The sequence below is a fragment of the Dendropsophus ebraccatus genome, chromosome 1, assembly GCF_027789765.1.
Source record: "Dendropsophus ebraccatus isolate aDenEbr1 chromosome 1, aDenEbr1.pat, whole genome shotgun sequence".
Lineage (NCBI taxonomy): Eukaryota > Metazoa > Chordata > Amphibia > Anura > Hylidae > Dendropsophus > Dendropsophus ebraccatus.
This window is the reverse complement of record NC_091454.1, coordinates 95,186,314-95,207,754: the sequence shown is the minus strand read 5'-3', so window position 1 is coordinate 95,207,754 and position 21,441 is coordinate 95,186,314. Positions and strand designations below refer to the sequence as shown.

The 21,441-nt window shown below is 41.0% G+C and overlaps 1 protein-coding gene across 9 annotated transcripts in view; it reads right to left on the bottom strand.

Moving 5' to 3' along the window:
* The window catches only part of NAV3 (neuron navigator 3), a 344,164-nt gene that overhangs the window by 28,990 nt on the left and 293,733 nt on the right, over positions 1–21,441 (bottom strand). For all 9 annotated transcript variants that reach the window (XM_069975584.1, XM_069975530.1, XM_069975540.1 and 6 more), the window contains 5 exons: positions 16,995–17,167; positions 14,760–14,913; positions 13,692–13,866; positions 11,905–12,011; positions 10,311–10,406 (listed from right to left, as the gene is read on the bottom strand). In XM_069975584.1, coding sequence (XP_069831685.1) covers positions 10,311–10,406; positions 11,905–12,011; positions 13,692–13,866; positions 14,760–14,913; positions 16,995–17,167 — 705 coding nt within the window. The remainder of the gene's footprint in view (positions 1–10,310; positions 10,407–11,904; positions 12,012–13,691; positions 13,867–14,759; positions 14,914–16,994; positions 17,168–21,441) is intronic.

The following is a 21,441-nucleotide window of genomic DNA, read 5'->3' as shown; positions in this document are numbered from 1 at the left end:
GAATTCAAGCACGCTTCCTGCTTTGCAAGCAACAATCAATGTTGGAGGCCAGCTCCTACAGTATTTCCTCCTGCCCCCTCCCCAGTCATAATTTGATATTAATTCCTTACTAGAGTGCAATGTGGCTATGCATGAACTAAATTTTTATTTCAACTGAAAGCTTCCTAAATCTGTCATTAACGTAGGTAACAATTATACGATTTTATTTATTTTTCTCAGTGTGCTATAAACCCATGAAGATAATGAAGGATTAAGGATTCATTTCATTCGGGTGGAGTGCTTCAAAATTAACTGTAAGTGGCTTTAATGTAATTCATTGTGCCTGGACTCACACTGCATAGTTCACTCTAACAAATTGTGAAAAGTCTATTCGTCACACATACACATTACTAGGGCAAGACTGACCATCTGGCATCCAGGCAAATGCCCGAGGGGACAATCCCTTTCAAGGACCGATCCTGTCTTCCACCTGACCCAGCTATTCTGCATATCATCCTTCCTATACATCACAGCCGCTACTTTCAAAAGGCTGTGCCATACAACGCAGGTCAGTGTCTGATTATACCACATTTGTTACTTGGCCACAGCGTCTCTTAGATATGAAGAGGAGGAGACACTGGCATTTGTGAAAGGATTGGAGGATGTGCAGCATTACATTCATTTTATGCTGTTTGTACTTCATTAAGCCTCCTCCTTCTGTCGGGACTTAGTGGAGGGGGAAGGATCCTCACAGCACAGCAGACTACAAAGCACAGAAGGCACATGGAGGACTGTAAGTTGTTTGCCAAGATGCTTGTGCCGTGCCCCCAGTTCAGATGTCCAGAGATGGAGGGAGAATAAAGTGAGGAGACTGCAGCACATTAGATAAGACTAAGGGGGACATTTATCAACGGGTGTAAAATTTAGACTGGTGCAAACCACCCACAGCAACCAATCACAGCTCAGCTTTAGGCAGTGCTGAAAGGAAAGAGGAGCTGTGATTGGTTGCTGTAGGCAGTTTGCACCAGTCTAAATTTTACACCCTTTGATAAACTTCCCCCTAAGTGTGTCTGTATTAGTATGCATGGCAGTGTAAAGGTGTTAATATTTGTGTGTATGTGTGTTTTAGTCAGTGAATGACAGTGTAAGGGTGTCTTTAGTCAGTTTTTGTCAGTGCAAGGGTGTCTGTACTCAATGCATGTTAGTGGAAGGGTGTGAATATTTGTTTATTTGTATGCTTGTAGCCAGTGCATGGCAGAATAAGGGTTTCTAGTCAGAGTAAGGCTATGTTCACACAACGTCAAAAATATTAAAAAGGCGTCCGATTTTTATATTTAAAATAATGTCCGTTTTTGCTGAGATTTAACTGACTGCAATGCAATGCATTGAAGTCAATGGGAAGACAGACGTCCAATGCACACAGCGTATTGAATAACGGATGTTTTTGCCGCGGGCGTCAAAATAATGAACCTGATCATTATTTTCGGGCGTCTTTTGCAAACAGCGGACGTTTTTTATTTTTAGTACACACAGTTTTCCTTTTGTCACCGCTCTGTCTCAGTTTTTACTATTAAATTCAATGGACTTTTCAATTAGGCCAAAGTCCAATTAGTAATTTCAAACTAGTATTATGTACAAACACCCGTCGGTGCACTACGGGGAGGTCAGGCTGCTAAATAACGTACGTTATTTTAGACTTAAAATGACGGACGTCATTTTAAACGGAGATGAAAAGACGTTGTGTGAAAATAGCCTAAGGGTGCCTGCACTGTGTATGTCAGTGTAAATGTGTCTGAAGTCAGTATATGGCAGTGTATGGCTAGGTTCACACAACGTCAAACAACGGCCGTTAAAAAACAACGGCAAAACAGCTGTTTTTCAATGCGTTGTGTGCATTGGACGTCCGTCCACCCATTGACTTCAATGCATTGCCATTGCAGTCAGTTAATAAAGGCAAAAACGGCCGTTTTTTAAAATATAAAAAACGACCGTTTATTGGACGTTGTGTGAACCTAGCCTTAGGGTGTCTGTAGCCAGTGCATGGCAGTGTAAGGAAGGAAATTTTTGTGTATAAATGTGAATCAATGTATTTGTGTCTCTGTATGTCAACGTATATGAGCATCTAGTTGTTTTTTCTTACATGTCTGGTACTATAATTGTAAGGATGTTCCCAAAACATTTTTTTAATTATTATTTGCAACTTTCATTATCAAAAGATGGCAGTTTTTTTGCCTAAAAAGACCTTGTAGGAACATAGCCTAAGGCCCTACCTGAGGTGCTGACAGTGTGCTGTAGTTGGCAGTCCCCTAGTGAGCAGGGTACCTTTTGGTAATTTGTCCATGAAGTGGATTATGCACAATCTTGCATCTCCTACTGTAATGAAGAGTCAAAGAGGAGTTGTAGCTCAGTGTTTGTGCCACACTCTTGCACACCTCACCACTCTTTCCTCCTCTCTCTTCTTCATGAATAATCAATGCTGCCTGCTCGCTCAGCTGTCAGCCAGTGTCTCTGATAGTAGCTCAGTTCTCTGTAGGCAGTTTATGTCTGAAAGAAACACTCAGATATAGAATCTCTGAGTCAAATGTGTTGGAGCTGTGGTCTTGGGGTAAATCCCCTGTTTAGAGCCCACCAGCAGTAGTTTTTTTGGTTTGAATCCCTAATGGAAATTAAACATAATAATTTAATTTTTACTTTATTCTCATTAGTGTATTATTTTTAAATAGCAAAAAAAATTCCAATCAGGTCCCATTTAGTTTTTACAGTAATTTTTAATACAATGATGAGGGGAAAAAAACAATATAAATATGTTTTTTTTTATTCTAAACTAATGTGGATCTGATTGCAGATTCTTTGCACTTTGATAAATGATACAATAATGAGAAAAAATAAAAAATGCACAATAATATTTAAGTTCCATCTGAGGATTCAAATCAAAGACACTACTGCTGGTGGTCTCTAGACAGGTGATTTACCCCTAGACCACAGCTCCAACACATTTGGGCTTAGAGATTTAACTATATCTGAGTGTTTCTTTCAGACATAGAGGACTGCCTAGAGGACTGAGTTGCAATCAGAGACACTGGCTGACAGCTGAACGAACAAGAGGCTTGGCAGCATTGATTATTCATGAAGAATAGGGAGGAGAAAGGAGCCATGAGGCGTGTCAGGGCCCAGTGCTGACAGATTCCTGTTAAAGCGACTCTGTACCCACAGTCTGACCCCCCTTCCCCCCAAACCGCTTGTACCTTCAGATAGCTGCTTTTAATCCAAGATCTGTCCTGGGGTCAGTTCGGCTGGTGATGCAGTTATTGTCCTAAAAAACACTTTTAAATTGCCATCCCCGTACCCTACGGGAGTGGCCTAGATTGTGTATGCGTTAGGCTGGCACACCCTCTCTGCCCCTCCTCCCCGTCCTCATCATTAGGAATGCTCCAGGCAGATTGCCTACTATTCGTCAGCTGTGTCAGCCCGGCACATGGGCATGATCGTTAAGCACCTGTGCAATGTTTAGCATGGAGAAAATGTTCCAGTGGCATTCCTAATGATGAAGAGGGTGGTGGGGAGAGACAGAGAGGGTTTTCCAGCCTAATGCATACACAATCTAGGCCACTCCCATAGGGCACGCACGGGCTGTAAGTTTAAAAATTATTTTTTAGGACAATAACTGCCTCACCTGACAAACAGACTGCAGGACAGATATTGGATTAAAAGCAGGTATCCAAAGGTACAAGTGGTTTGGGGGGGGGGGGGGGTCAGATTGTGGGTACAGAGTCGCTTTAAAGGTTTTTTCTAGTAAAATTTAACCCCTTAGGGACCGCCGATACGGCTTTCTACGGCGGTCACTAATGGGCCTTATTCTGCTGCCATCAGCTTTTTACGGCGATGGCAGAGAATAAGGCTGCGGGTCCGGGACGGCCCCCGCCCCATCCCCCCGGCTACCGGAGGTAGCTGAGGGGTTGGGGCAGTGTGTGGGGTCCGTCCCGGCCCCCCCCCTTACCGACGATCGCCGCTATTAACGTTATAGCGGCGACCGTCGGTAAAGAGGATTACCGGTGCTGCCGCCGCCTTTCATCTCCCCCCGCCGTGAATCTACGGCGGGGGGAGATGAAATAAGTGTCCCCCAGACCTCAGATCAGACCCCCCTAGTGCCCCGATAACTAACCCCCCTCCCCCGGCGGCCATCATTTCCAAGATGGCCGCCGCCATCGCTGTGAACCGACTAACGTCGGTTCACAGCGATGAAAGAGTTAAAATGAATGAAAGTCCCATGCTATCCGCCACCGGAGGTAGCGGAGAGCATGGGGCAGTCATCGGGGACCCCCCTGTGGGGTCCCGGTACAAGCGATCAGCGGTATATACTATATACCGCTGATCGCTTGTGCCATGTGCTCCCGGCACTTTTTATCCCCTGTCACCATAAATGATTGGTGACAGGGGATAAAAAGTGATGTCCCCCCACCCCCCAAGTCGCCCCCCACCCCCCCTGTCACCCCCGTCCCCCAGTCACCCCCCCTTCCCCATTTACTCACCGGATCCACGGAGCTCCTTCCTCCTCGACGTCCTGGCTGGTTATGAAGTGCGCATGCGCTTCACAACCAGCCAACTCTGAAAATTTAAAGTGACAGAGACCAATTTGGTCTCTGTCACTGAACTATGATTACTGAGATAGAAAATATCACAGTAATCATAGTAATACTGTGAAAATGAATATGTAAAGTACAAAAAGTGACAAACATACAAAAAAATAAAACACACACTTTTTATTATAGTAATAATTGCAGTTTACTCCCAAATTACCCCTTACCCCTCCCCAGATTACCCGTAACCACCGCACGTTGCCCGTAACCACCGCACGTTGCCCGTAACCACCGCACGTTGCCCGTAACCACCGCACGTTGCCTGTAACCCCCTCCAGATTGCCCGTAACCCCCTCCAGATTGCCCGTGACCCCCTCCAGATTGCCCGTAACCACCCCAAATTACATATACCCACCCCAGATTACCTATAAGCACTTCAGTTTATCAGTAACAATCCCAGATTGTCTGTAACCCTTCCAGGTTGCACATAACCCCCCAGGTTCCCCGTAATCATGCCAGATTACATGTAACCCCCCCAGATTGCACGTAACCACCGCGCGTTGCCTCTGACCACGCCACGATGCCTCTGACCACGCCACGATGCCTCTGACCACGCCACGATGCCTCTGACCACCGCACGTCGCCTCTGACCACCGCACGTCGCCTCTGACCTCCACACGTCGCCTCTGACCTCCACACGTCGCCTCTGACCACCGCACGTCGCCTCTGACCACCACACGTCGCCTCTGACCACCCCAAATTGCCAATGACCCCCTCCAGATTGCGGTGCCCATGTCAGATTACAGGTACCCACCCCAGATTGCCTATAAGAACTTCAGTTTATCCGTAACCACCCCACATTGCCCGTAACCACCCCACGTTGCCCGTAACCACCCCAGATTGTCTGTAAGCACTGCAGGTTGCCCGTAACCAGCCCACGTTGCCCGTATCCACCCCAGATTGTCTGTAAGCACTGCAGGTTGCCCGTAACCAGCCCACGTTGCCTGTAACCACCCCAGATTGTCTGTAAGCATTGCAGGTTGCCCGTAACCACCCCACGTTGCCCGTATCCACCCCAGATTGTCTGTAAGCACTGCAGGTTGCCCGTAACCAGCCCACGTTTCCCGTAACCATCCCAGATTGTCTGTAAGCACAGCAGGTTGCCCGTAACCAGCCCACGTTGCCCGTTACCAGCCCACGTTGCCTGTAACCAGCCCATGTTGCCTGTAACCAGCCCACGTTGCCTGTAACCACCCCACGTTGCCGTAACCACAGCAGGTTGCCCGTGACCACCACACGTTGCCCATAACCACCCCACGTTGCCCGTAACCACCCCAGGTTGCCTGTAACCACCCCAGGTTGCCTGTAACCACCCCAGGTTGCCGTAACCACAGCAGGTTGCCCGTGACCACCCCATGTTGTCCGTAACCACCCCAGATTACCTGTAACCACCTCAGGTTGCCCATAACCACCCCTGGTTGCCCGTAACCACCCCACATTACCTGTAATCTCATTTTTTTTATTTTATTTTAGTAACTGCGCTATTCTAATAACCATTACTAGCTGCGGTTTTGCTCCTGTAAATTGGCGCTCCTTCCCTTCTGAGCCCTGCTGTGTGCCCATACAGTGGTTTATACCCACATATGATGTACCGTTTTACTCAGGAGAACCTGCGTTACAGATTTTGGGGTACACTTTCTCTCCTGTTCCTCATCAAATTGAGAAATTTCAAACTAAACCAACATATTATTGGAAAAATTCGAGTTTTTCATTTTTACTGGCCAATTTTGAATACTTTCCTCTAATACCTGTGGGGTAAAAATGGTCACCACACCCCAAGATGAATTCTTTGAGGGGTGCTCTTTCCAAAATGTGGTGACTTTTGGGGGGAATCTATTCTGCTGACACTACAGGGGCTCAGCAAACGCACCTGGCGCTCAGAAACTTCTTCAGAAAAATCTGCACTGAAAATGCTAATTGGCGCTCCTTCCCTTCTGAGCCCTCCTGTGTGCCCATGCAGTGGTTTATGCCCACATATGGGGTACTGTTCTACTCAGGAGAACCTGCTTTACATATGTTGGGGTAACATTTCTCTCCTGTTCCTCGTGAAATTGAGAAATTTCAAACTAAAGGAACATATTATTGGAAAAATTCGAGTTTTTCATTTTTACTGTCTACTTTTGAATACTTTCCTCAAATACCTGTGGGGTCAAAATGCTCACCACACCCCAAAATAAATTCTATGAGGGGTGCACTTTCCAAAATGGAGTGACTTATTGGGAGATTTTACTCTGCGGACACTACAGGGGCTCTGCAAACGCACCTGGCACTCGGAAACTTCTTCAGCAAAATCTGCATTGAAAAAGCTAATTGGCGCTCCTTCCCTTTTGAGCCCTGCTGTGTGCCCATACAGTGGTTTACGCCCACATATGGGGTACCATTGTACTCAGGAGAACCTGCGTTACAAATTTTGTGGTACTTTTTTCCTCTTGTTCCTCGTGAAATTGAGAAATTTCAAACTAAAAGAACATAATATTGGAAAAATTTTAGTTTTTCATTTTTACTGTCTACTTTTGAATACTTTCCTCTAATACCTGTGGGGTCAAAATGGTCACCACACACCAAGATGAATACTTTGAGGGGTGCACTTTCCAAAATGGAGTGACTTATGGCGAGATTTTACTCCGCTGGCACTACAGGGGCACTGCAAACGCACCTGGCGCTCGGAAACTTCTGCAGCAAAATCTGCATTGAAAAAGCTAATTGGCGCTCCTTCCCTTCTGAGCCCTCCTGTGTGCCCATGCAGTGGTTTATGCCCACATATGGGGTACCATTGTACTCAGGAGAACCTGCGTTACAAATTTTGGGGTACTTTTTTCCTCTTGTTCCTCGTGAAATTGAGAAATTTCAAACTAAACGAACATATTATTGGAAGAATTCGAGTTTTTCATTTTTACTGTCTTCTTTTGAATAATTTCCTGTAATACCTGTGGGGTCAAAATGGTCACCACACACCAAGATGAATTCTTTGAGGGGTGCACTTTCCAAAATGGGGTGACTTATGGGGGGTTTTCTCTCTGCTGACACTACAGGGGCTCTGCAAACGCACCTGGCGCTCAGAAACTTCTTCAGCAAAATTTGCATTGGAAAAGCTAATTGGCGCTCCCTTCCTTCTGAGCCCTGCTGTGTGCCTATACAGTGGTTTACGCCCACATATGGGGTACCGTTGTACTCAAGAGAACCTGCATTACAAATTTTGGGGTGCTTTTTGTCTCATATTCCTTTTGAAAATGAGAAACTTTAATCTAAACGTATATATTATTGGAAAATTTAAATTTTCAATTTTTTTACTGCCTAATTGTGAATACTTTCCTCCAGCCCCTGTAGGGTTAAAATGCTCATTATACCCCAAGATGAATTCTTTAAGGTGTGTAGTTTCCAAAATGGGGTCACTTATGGGGGTTTTCAGGATACCAGACTTCTAAATCCATTTAAAAAAAGAACTGGTCCCTAAAAAAATCAGTTTCACGAAAATGTGATAATTTGCTGATAAATTTCTAAGCCCCATAACACCCTAAAAAAGTAAAATATGTTTACCAAATTATGCCAGAATAAAGAAGACATATTGGTAATGTGACTTAGTAACTAATTTATGTGCTACGACTTTCTTTTTTTAGAAGCAGAGAATTTCAAAGTTCATAAAATGCAAATTTTTTTAATTTTTCATGATATTTTGATGTTTTTCACAAAAAACACACAAAGTAGTGACCAAATTTTGCCACTAACATAAAGTGCCATATGTCACGAAAAAACAATCTCAGAATCGCTAGCATACGTTAAAGCATCACTGAGCTATAAGAGCATAAAGTGAGACAGGTCAGATTTTGAAAAATTAGCCTGGTCATTAAGGCCAAAACTAGCTGCAGCACAAAGGGGTTAAAATACCACACCACCATAACAGATCCACATTAAAGGGAACCTGTAAGGTCCCCGGGCCCCAAAAAAAACAGCCCTGGGACACCACAAGTCAAGAGAACAGCATACTAATAGTTGTAATATCATGTCCCCTCCTCCCTGACAGTAGTGATTGACAGCCTGATTGGCAGGACTGGCGTGGATCATCTAACTATCATGAATGTTAACTGCACACTGGTAGTGGTGAAGGGTACAAGACATATCGGTTATATGCCCTAGCAATGCTGTTGTGAGGCGGGGGGGGGGAATTGTGGTGTATTTGAAAGGTAATTTAAGATATGTAAATCCACACAAGGCTTTGACTATATAATATATAGAAATGCTGAACTTTTGCCCAATGGTAAGTGGGCCTGTGTTGTCTGAAATGCCAGGGCCAGTTTCAGTCTGGCCCTGCACATTACCCGCTCACTGTATAATGGTTTTAGTACAACGCACAATAAAACATTATGGGGAATATTTATTAAAATAGTTTTTAATTAATAGAGATGATTCGCCAAAATTTGCCACATGCTTTTCTTTTCTAGACACTTTTCAAACATGTTAAACAAGGCATATTAAAGGATTTGGACACTTTATAGTAAAATTGTTCAGTGTATAGTATTAGTAGGTATACTCACTGTATATATTTATAGCAACTACCTGTACACCTCATAGAGTTGATATCAGACTCCCCTCCTCCAGACTGTGCTTTCCTGCTCTGTGGCGAGTCTGTCCATAAGATGGCCGACATGGAGGAGCATGTGACCATGCCCTGTCCCCAGTGTCTCCCATAGGCATATACAGGCTCAGTGGTGGACACTTGGGGCGGGGCATAGTCACATGCTCCTCCATAGCGGCCATCTTATGGACAGACTCACCACAAAGCAGGACAGCACAGGCTGGAGGAGGGGAGTCTGATTTTAGCTCTATAAGGTATACAGGGAGCTGCTGTCAGTAAGCGCTGTGAATAGTTACTAATACTGTATGCTAAACAATTTTATTATAAAGTGCCCAACCCCCTTAACTATTACATACTCAAGCTGACCTGATCGTTAAAGGAGAAGTCCAGCCAAAATTATTTTTTGATATGTCATTAATTATGGAAAGTTATACAAATTTCTAATATACACTAATTATGGGAAATGCACATAAAGTACTATTTCCCTCAATTTAGTAGATGAGGCAGACTTAAATTTTTCTAAAAACCACTGACGTCACGAACCGAACCAGAGCAGGGCTGGGTGTAATTCCTATGAACCGTCAAGCAGGGGCGCAGTGTATGAAAAAATTACATAGTAAGAATAACTATCACAAGTGCCAGCAGCCCCATCCACGGCACATAGGATGGGGCTGATGGCACTTGTGGTGCAGCTGCCCCCATGCTAGCAGCCCCCAAGTGAACACCCCCACCACCTAAAGACCCCCAAACTACCCCCATCACAAGTGGCAGCAGCCCCGTCCACGGCGCTTAGGATGGGGCTGGTGGCACTTGTAGTGCGGCTGCCCCCCCCCTCCCCCCCCCCCCCTCCCCGGACAGTACACATCATGGCAGCTACGCTTTAAAGTATCCCTATCATTGTAAGTCTAATTAGCCTATTTTCTGCATTGAGATGGAAAAGGTAGCAAGCCAGAGAGTAAAGCACTTAGCCTTTTTTGGCTCTGTTGATCGGTGGGGTTTTGAACACTCAGATCCCAACTGACAGGGACACTTTTTAGGGACTACATTTAAAAGGCAAAAGCAATCAGGCTACTTATGCATTATGCTTAGTAAGTCTCAAAAACAAAAACATCTGCATTTACCTTAAAGAGACGTCTAATAACTGCATCTAGTACATCCCATTTGGTCTTCCCACTGACACCAATAGATCCTATTAAATAATGATGACTTTTTGCACCCTAGAAATAAAGTTAAATAAGTGTCCATAAATACAAAAATCAGAAAGTAAACATGAATATAAATAATGGGCATATCAATTCAACAATAAAACTTAGTTTTCCATTACGCTATTTTCTAAATGTATCCTATGAAATATTAAGGAAATACAGATATGTAATACTATCCAAAAAGTGCTTTGGTTCTGCCTATGATAGGAAAATTGGAAATGTTTGACAAGTGAGTTGCACAGAAGGCTGCTCTTACTTAGCACCTACTTTTTCAGAGTTTCCTAATTCAGAAAAGGGGGTGCAGGGGCTCTATAAATATGGCATTCCCACACTACATTTCTATTTCTTTATACCAGAAAGCCAGGGAAAATACTTTGATACGTGTGTCGTTTAGATACTGTAGCAGTTCACACAGATAAGTCATAACTAGAGATGAGCGAACCTCGAGCATGCTAGAGTCGATCCGAACCCGAACTTTCGGCATTTGATTAGCGGTGGCTGCTGAACTTGGATAAAGCCCTAAGGCTATGTGGAAATCATGGATATAGTCATTGGCTGTATCCATGTTTTCCAGACAACCTTAGAGCTTTATCCAAGTTCAGCAGCCCCCGCTAATTAAATGCCGAACGTTCGGATCGACTCGAACCCGGTTCGCTCATCTCTAGTCATAACACTAAAACTACTTTCCTATTGTGAATCAGGTCCTCCTCATGCCACCAAAACATGTATGACATGTGGAGGGATAGATCTGACAAGGCCTATGACATTTCTCTGTGGTATTTGGCACCAAGACAGAAGATCATTTAAGTCCTACTGGTGTGAGGTGTGAGCCATGAAGGAGCACTGTTTTTCCAACACATTTTTACATATACTTGGTATGCACTGTTGTGTAGGTAGGTGGTGAGTGCCAAAGCAGCATCCATATTGATACAACAACCCAGGATTTCCTAGCAGAATATTTCCTAGAGCATAACACCGTCAGTTTTCCTTCTTCACACAACACACCAGAAATACTCACTCTTTCCAGGTAATAAACACTAGAGATGAGAGAACCTGCCGGATTTCTGGTTCGTACGAACCGGAAATCTCGGCATGTGCCATAGGCTGTATCCCAGTTTTCTAGGCGTTCCTTACGCTGTATCCACCTGCTGCACGGAGCCGGCAGACAGCGGGAGTCAGATGCCGAGATTTCTGGTTCGTACGAACCAGAAATCCGGTAGGTTCGCTCATCTCTAATAAACACACACACACAGCAATCTACATGATTTAAAAGAAAACAGGATTTTCAAACCAGGCAACCTTTTATTGCTCTATGGCCCAGTTACATTCAAGTGTCTATTGCAGGCACTTTCAGCAGTAGACATGGGTCAGTATGGGCCATCTTGCTGCATGAAACAAGCTCCATCACCTTGTCTTGTGCATTAAGACAGAGACTGCAGTGAGCCAACCATAATTGTGTGCAGGGCCAGGGCCATACTTCAGTTTACTGCTCTAAAAATAAAATAATTACCTTGCTTCGTCCAAATCCTCTGTTAATAGATACTATGATTTTGACACTTCTCCCTTCTTTGTGGCAAGTTCCATCTTTTGCATCTTTAGCATCATTGAATAAAATATCTGATGGAAATAAGAATTTCACTTCATATTAATAAAATGTTTTTCAAAATGTTAGGTAGAATTAAATGGGTTCTCCAGGGAGAAAAACAAACAAACTATTGATACACTAGAGATACACTAGAGATGAGTGAACCACAGTTCCCAATTTTTGTTCTAAACTTTGCAAAAAAAACTTGATTTGGAAACTAAACAAATTTTTTGAAAGTGCATAATAAAGTTTTTCCAAAGTGGCCCCACTTAGTATATTACATTACAGCAAAAGCACGGGTACAATGGGCTATCCATAATCCCTGGCAGCCAGGCAATGGTCTGCAAGCCCTTCTACTCCCACCCCCCGCAAAGTCACACTTTCCCTTTCAATGTATAGATTTTGGAGCAAGTCAGACCCTGTATAGTGAACTGAACACATACATTTACAATAGTTAGAGATAGATAGATAGATAGATAGATAGATAGATAGATAGATAGATAGATAGATAGATGGATGCAGGGTTAGAGAGGGTTATAGAAGGTTGATTAGATATCAGGGATAGATGGAGGATAGTGTGAGTAGTGTAATCTGTATAACTGTCAAATGCCTCCTGTCCTGTCAATTTGCGTGCCAGTCTACCCTGTTCACAGCTCTCCTGGATTAAATTAACACTGTTAATAAGGAGAGAGTATGTTGAAACAATAATAAAGTGTTGTCGCAGGCTGTTTCATATAACTATATCCTGAGGAGATCAGCCACATAGGTTAAAAGGAGGGCTGCACCTAGGTGACTTTACTGTAACATCAGGTACAACAGTTTACAGTCTGTTATCTGTGTAGCACCTTCAAAATGGCTGCCTCTCAGAGATGGGTCACTAAAGATGGGTGAATAAGTGCACATTTCTCTTTCAAATACTTCACATGCAATAAAACAGCAGCATAGATGAATATTCACAAATATAGTGCAATAGGCCAAAATATCACAATAAAGATAATCATAACTTATAAAGTAAGATGAACTTCTGCCCAATGGGAAACTCTCTTAAAGTCATTGAAAATGCACTTATAATCAGTGTCCATTAGGGTACAGAGTGCACCTTTTAAGAGTCACTTGACACAGCGTCCATATTAAATTTTTCATATAAACAGCTGCAATTAAGGGTCTAGTGACTTAGTGGTGATGAGATAACATAATAGTGCATTTACACAGAGAGATTTATCTGACAGATTTTTGAAGCCAAAGCCAGGAACAAACTATAAACAGAGAGCAGGTCATAAAGGAAAAATTGAGATTTCTCAACTTTTCAAATCTATTCCTGGTTTTGGCTTCAAAAATCTGTCCGATAAATCTCTCTGTGTAAACACACCATTAGACTCCTGGGCCTGTAAATCTGTTTAGTGTCCTTAGAATTAGACTGTCAAATAATCACCAAACATCATCCTTTATAAAAGACGGCAGTAGCAATCACTGAAGTAGCATGTTTTCAATACACTACAAACAACAAAACTAAAGCCCACCATAACAATAGGCAGTTTTCCTGTCAAATACATGGTGTAATGACCAGGCACTTTTCTTAAACATAAAAATCTGAGCAAAAATGCAAACGTGTGAAAAGCAAATGATAACAGTTTTTGTTTCACGCTGATTGATAAATCCAGGCAATTACTTCATAACTGCTATATACATCAATGTAAGGCCATAGTACACACCTGTTGCTATAGTTTCAGTATTATTTAAATTATTTAATGAAAGACCTAGAGACTGCCGTGATGAGGAAGATGATGCGCAGCTGGATGATTCGGAGGATGGCTGTGTCGCTTTCCCTGGAGGGTTTGTCTCAGATTTCAACCTGTCATTCTCAGCTTTTAGTATTTCTATTTCATTCTACAATATAAGAGATCAAGTTAAAGCATACGCATTTACAGGATTAACAAAGAAGTTGCAAACTACTTAAAAACTAAACTGTAAACTAAACTATAATGTAAAACTTTATAACAAAACATCAGTTTCACTGGCACAAGTTTTAACGCCTCAATCATCAAATAAAGGATGAATTGTAAACCGAAAGGTGCTAATGAAAATCAGCTATAACAGATGTCACATCAAAGAAATGCAATCATTCCTTTTCCAGCAGAAACTGCACTCTTCAATTAATTCTAATTTGTCGTCTTTTGTCTGTTTCATCTACCTTCTGATTTTTGTAATGTGTTTAAGGTCAAGTGATCATCGATATTTGCATTGACTAGGAGTGGTCGAGATTACAGAAGAGGCTCAAATCTTAGAAGATTGGAGGGAGTCCAACCACTGGGGCCCCCATTGATGCTGAGAAAAGGAACATCATTTCAGAAAAAGCCCTAAATTAAATGGTGCAGACCATAGAACATTTTAGAGTTCAGCGCTAAAACAATCAGAGGCCCTATAGACAATGAATGGAGAGGTGGCCACACTAGAGCAGTCCACACCAACCATTTGATAACATTTGATCACATTCATAAGATTAAAGCTAAAAAAAAAACTTAGCCTTAGGGTTAACTTCAGCTGCATTTGCTAATTTACACATTATGCTTGTACGTCATCCATTATCATAAACACTGTACAAAGATATTTTTCTATAATTATGTCATCTAATAAAAGTTAATAAGAAAATTAATTGACTAACTATCTGCACTTGTCCAATATAAAATGTTGGAAATCTTTTCTCCAGTGATAATGTACATCTTGTGTCTTGTACAAAGTTTTATGAGATACTTGTAGAAATTGAATGTTTAATCACTAACCTGCATACGGTTCATTGCTTCTCTGATTTGGTCAAGGTGATGTGCTGAACTGAGAGCTTCAAGGCGTATATCTGTTAATTTTAGTTCTTTTTCCCGAAGTTCACCTTTGAGCTGTAGAATAATCTCAGCTTCTGCTTCAGTACATTCACAGATCCTTAAAAAAGATTTGTCCACATGCTAGTAGTTATTTGTGCATAAACTAGTAAAAGCTTTTTTTCTTTTATTTCAGTGTAAAATAAATGAAATATGAGAAGAAAACATACATTTTTTTAAGTGCTTAATAAGCCCACGTTCTCATTCAAGAACATTCAAGAGTTAGCTGCAACGAATAATGGGTACAAACTGGATCTCTTGCCCTAGAGGACACACATCCAAGCTTTGGGCTATGTTCCCATACACACAATATTTTTACTCAGTATTTTGGTCACTGTTTTTCAATCAAAACCAGGAGTGGATTGAAAACACAGAAAGGCTATGTTCACACACTGCTGAAACTGAGGGGATGGCCGCCATATAATGGCAAATAATTGCTGTTATTTAACAAAAAACCACAGTTGTTTTGAAACAAGGGCCGTTATTTACCATTAAATGGCTGCCATCCACTCAATTTCAGCAGTGTGTGAAAGTAGCCTTTCTGTGTTTTCAATTCATTCCTGGTTTTGTTTGAAAAATACTGACCAAAATCCATTGGGCAATTACTCCAAAACATAAATATGACTTCCTTTTTGAGTTCAGTATGCTGTATTGATACATCTTGCAAGAGCTTGCTAACTTCTATTGCCAGCTTTTGATCTGTATTATCATACAATTAACTCTCATCTCAAGGTGTGCCAAGAGCGTTGTTAATAAAAGATTTTATACAATGGGGGTAAATTAAAACGAATCAAGCATATCAGAGTTTTATCCAAATCCAAACCTTTATCTGTGTTAACAATGAAGCACATATACTAATTTATTAAAGCATTTTTCCACCCTCAAGCATTTTATAGAACATACATCGGTCTTTTAAGGGGTTATCCAGTGAAATTTTTTTTTTTTTATTCAACTGATATCAAAAAGTTATATAGATTTGTAATTTACTTCTATTAAAAAAAATCTCAAGTCTTTCCATACTTATTAGTTACTATATGTCATGCAGGAAATGCTTTATTTTCAGTCTGCCACAGTGCTCTCTGCTGACATCTCTGGCCGAAACAGGAACTTTTTCTCGGTTTTCTTTGAATCCCCATAGAAAACTCTCCTGCTCTGGAGAGTTCCTGTCTCGGCCAGAGATGTCAGCAGAGAGCACTGTGTCAAACTGAAAATAAAACAACTTTTTCTGCATGACACATAGTAGCTAATAGGTATGGTAAGACTTGAGATTTTTTATTAGAAGTAAATTACAAATCTATATAACTTTCTGACACCAGTTGATTTGAAAGAAAAGATTTTTGCTGGACAACCCCTTTAACTTCTCCCAAAAATTATAATTCTTTTGTAAATTACTTCTTTGGTATACCATTATATTTTAATGCATAAGTACATGCAAATTTCAAATCCAAGCAAAAGGGGTCAGTCACATGCACCACACGGTGGTTTAAGTGTTTTACCGAGACCCATGCTTGTAGATCACTAAGCCATTTTGCCTTTTCTTTGGTGGCCAGATTAAAGCAGACCTGAATTCACACAACAAAAATGCATAGATTTACTAATATAACATTGCTTGTATGCACTGAATACAAAAAATTGTACAGGTCTTCAGGTCCAGAGTAACAGAGTAACTTATATTGCATTATTTTATTTATCTTTGAGTTTCAATAGACAGTGTCCTATTTAGGCATAAAACATTATATTTGATATATGTATTTGAAGTTTACTTGGATTAAAAATACAAACTTTTTTTTAACTTCACAAAATGAAAGTCTATCTTTATTTTTGTAACTGCTGTACTACTACTTTTAAAACTATATCTCTGTGTCTCACCAATATGTACCATCAATTTACTGGTTATCCTATTATGGACCTGCTCTGGTATTATCTGCTGTGTATAGGAAATCTGTCATCTAACCATCACATTTGGTATTTGAACCCAGCTTGTCCTTACTCTTGCCAAATCCTTTTCCAAAACATTGAGCTTCAAGAACTTAGTGGTCACTTGCTGCCTATAATATCCTATCCCATGACAGATACAATTATAAAGATAAAAATCAATTTTATTTAACACATATATGGCAAAACTTTATTGAAAAATCTTACTCTGAGTTAGTAGGTGACTGTTTCATTGTCGAAGAGCTTCCATCTCCACAACCATGTTGTAATTTCGGAGAAGACGGTACTGATGAATCTGTAAGTTCTTCAATATCTGAATGGGAAGATGGTGGTTTGTTGGATTTTTTCTTACCAAAGGCCTGCTTGAAGGAACTTCTCAACTAGAAAAAAATAAATACAGTTTTATATACCCTAACTATGTTAAGACATAGATTGTAAGGTAGGCTTTCTTCTTTTACTTATGGTAAATGTTTGATTTCGGTAATTTTTTTTTACTGCAAACACCCACAGTATTAAAAATTACTTAAAGGGGTACTTCAGCCCAATTTTTTTTCTGTATCAACTGGTACCAGAAAGTTATATAGATTTGTAAATTACTTATAATTTACTTACAAATCTTAAGCCTTCCATTACTTACCAGCTGCTGTATGTCCAGCAGGAAGTGGTGTGCTTTTTCCAGTCTGACACAGTGCTCTCTGCTGTCTCCTCTGTCTGTGACAGGAACTGTCCACGTAAGTAGCAAATTTCCATAGAAAACCTCTACTGCTCTAGACAGAGGTGGCACTGTGTCAGACTGGAAAGAATACATCACTTCCTGTAGGACATACATCAGCTGATAGGTACTGGAAGACTAGATATTTTTAACTAGAAATAAATTACAAATCTATATAACTATATAATACAGTTGATTAGATTTTAACATGGCAGATTTGAACCTTTTTGCTTAGAAACAACCTCAATCAACTACAGAAATTACTCTCCGCAGTAAGCGCTGCCTATACAAAAACTTTGTACTTATGTTGATATGAGCTGGTTTTGCAATTTCATTTTAGAAAAGTCCACTTCTATTAAATTCCATGGCTGGCGGAGGAGGACTGCACAAAAATGTCACTTTATTTTTTCACGTGGTTTAACTTTAACTGTGAAGCATATTTTGAAATCCATAGGAGGTTCAGGGCTGGCCATGTTCCATTGACCATGACTCAGAAAAAGCTTTGACACAGCGCCTCACACAGGCACAGGTCTTGCTTTGGTGCATGGACCTTATGTTTTTATTCTTCCCTTTCTTTCTGGCTGCTTGCAATGCCGCATCCAGGTCTTTGCTACTCAGGAGACGGATCAAGAAGGGCCTCGGTGGGGTGCCAGGTGGTGGGGGCTGGGAAGAGACCCTATGGACGCGCTCCACGGCAAACACCAGGGAAAACGGTGCGTCAGGGAACAGGTTCCGCAGCCATTGCTCAGCAAAGTTGCAGGGGTCATTACCTTCTGCCCACTCTGGAATGCCGAGGACCCTGATCTTGTTCTGCCGCAGGCGGTTCTCTAAATCATGAATGTGGCCATCATACTGCTGCTTTCTCCAGAGTGGATATCTTCCCGGGCATAGGGGCCGTCAGGTCCTCCAGCAGGGAGATATGCTGCTCCCCTTCACGGACCCTGTCCTGAAGCTTGTGGAGGTCCTGCCACAACAGGCCCACATCAGTGCGCACCTCATCTAGCTTGCTGATCAGGGAGGTAGTCTAGAGCTGGACTGCTTCCAGGAGCTGCACTGATACTTTCGCCAGGGTGAGTTCAGGCTCCTCATGTGGCGAGGCAGCGCCATCTTGTGCCATGCGTTCCTCCTCAGCGCTCTGCTGTGGGATGGAACAGCCGAATTCTTTAAGTTTCTCCGCCGCCTGCGAGTGCCGGGTAACTTTCTTCTTGTGCATCTCGGTATCAGGAATCAGGCAGGGTATATTTAATGGCAGCGGTCGCAAAATATCTGCAGGGTAACAACTAAAACTCAGGTGCAGAGTTGGAGTTTTAGGGTCCTATTACACTGAGCGATTTTTAACGATTAACGACTAACGATAAACGTTCGCAAACGAGATTGTTTATTGTTAACCTGAAATCGGTCACCATATTACACAGAAAAATAATCATTAGTTACAATCGTTACTTGATTGTTATTGCGATTGTTTATTCCTTCTGATCCCAGAAATACAATGAATAATGTGCTATTACATTGAACGATTAGTGAAAAAACGCGGAACTTGAGCGAACGAACGTGGAATTACAGTGAACGATTAGCGAACGATTAACGATAATTTTAGGTTCAGATCTAAATAAACGATCAACGACATATGAACGATTTTTTGATCGTTGCCTGCAATTACACAGAACGATTATCATTTAAATTCAAATAATTTAACGATTTTTCGCACGATAATCGTCCTGTGTAATAGGGCCCTTACTCAGATGCGTCCATGCATGGCCGTGGCTAGCTCCGCCCCCACTTTAAGTTTTTATTATTACCCAGATTAATAGTATACCTACTTGTATCGTTGAATGTGTGAAACCCAAACATGCCCTTATACTCAGCTTGTTTTGTTATGGTGGACAAAAAAGTGTTGCTTTTTTAGTAAGAATTGTAAAACATAAAAAAAGAAATGCATCCTGAAATGTAGTGTATGGAGAAAAAGCCAGTAATGCACATGCAACTTTACAAGGCTCTTTACAATATTAATGGAACATCCATCAATATTTATCATGAGGTGGACCAACGCCATTTAAGTAAAATAAGATGAGTTTTTTTTCTGTACTCCAAACATAAAGACTGCAGATTTCCACAGCAAGCAGAGTATCATCAAATGGTGATAAAATTTCCTTTACATTTCAAAAGTATTAGCAGTATTCTTGAGCACTTTATGATTGCTATAATGTATGCTTAAATCCATTCAGAAAGTTAAACTCTAAACCTAACCTTATAAACCAAATCTAGTTTGTTTGTTTTTTAAACTTCTTAAACATTACTACATAAAGGACTAAACATTGCAGAATAAGAGAAGCAAAACAAAAAAAAGCAACTAGGAAGGAAAAAGCAAGAAGCATCTAAATATTTTGACTACCAATGTGTAAGAGCTACTGGATAAAATGTTGTATTTGTTGAAAGTATTCATTATATGAGCTACAGAATGGGTTATAGCCCAGATCTGTATATACATATCTGTTGGCTGCTGTTGGAAGAGATCAACCAGGTTGCCAGGTTGTTGTAAGATATATAGATGAAGGCTATGTTGCCACAAAGTCTTTTTATGTAAAGTAGTGGTCATTGTTTTTAAAATAACGGCCATTATTAATTTAAAACGGCGACAGTCAATAATAATCTTGATTATTATTAACAGCCATTATAAAAAAAATGGACATTTTTTTCACCAAGAAAAGAAGCTGTGTGAACATAGCCTAAAGGTAAAAGCACATAATTAGGTTGCACTGCAGTTTCATATACTGCAATTAAAGTCTTCCATTATTTACTATTGGAAACTGATGCATTGCAGTTACAAAATGCTTAGCTAAAGAAGTGGAAGTTGGTTCTTTGCCTAAACCAGAAACGACAATACCTCATGACAGAAAGGCATTTTTTTTTTATAAAAATTTATTTCAGATGTAAATTTTAAAAATTTGTGTACACTTTAATGCAATATATTTGCAACTGTCATTAAAAAGAATCGTCCTCATGTCGTCATAGGATGAGTATATGCTGACAGCCGAGCTCCTATGAATAGGATGAGACCCATGTTGCCTTAGGCCTGTGAAAACACAGCAGGTTACAATATGTTTCCTTAATGACTGTTGTTAAAAAGTCATTAAGACTGTAATAAAGACCTATGGAGAAAGTGTTTTTAAACTTTAAAAAAAACTTTTCAAAAGATGTCAATAGCCTGTGTATATATACAGTACTTTCCTGCGCATAAGACTACTTTTTATCCCAGGAAAATCTTCTCAAAAGTCAGGGGTTGTCTTATACACCAGGTGTCGTCCTATAGGACGGTTATATGTATGAAGCTAGTGGGCACCACTAATAATCATGGAGCGCTAAACCAATGCATATAAGTAGTACATCATCCTCTCAAAAGAAAAAAAGAATATGCACAAAAAATGGTAGCACATCACAAAAATCTTTATTATAACACTGACATAAAGTACCACATAAATAAGTGAATGTACAGGAGTAGTAAAATGAGGGAGACAACACCCCAAATACTGCTCTACATTAAAAACACTAAAATGTCACCATAAGTCCTGCTGGTGTTCCAGCCAGGGCTAATCTACCACTCTGACTCTGGGCTGTATGTACAATAACAAAAATCCAACATCTCTACCTAGACAGAGACCCAGTAAAACAAAATATAACCACAAATAATGGAGCATAGGGGAAAAAAAAATAAGGAAATTGGAAAAGATCACCATATACAGTCCAACAGAATGAGAGTCAGATGGGATAAGGAATCGCCCATATGCATATGCTTTTTTTCTTTTGAGAGGATGATGTCCTATAGGACGGGTGATGAAAAACTTTGGACTGGAGAATCCGCGTTCGGCACATATGGTGGGGGGTCTTCCTGACGTATTCGGCGACAGTTTGAATGGCAAAGCAAGCTGTAGGCGTCCGGGATAT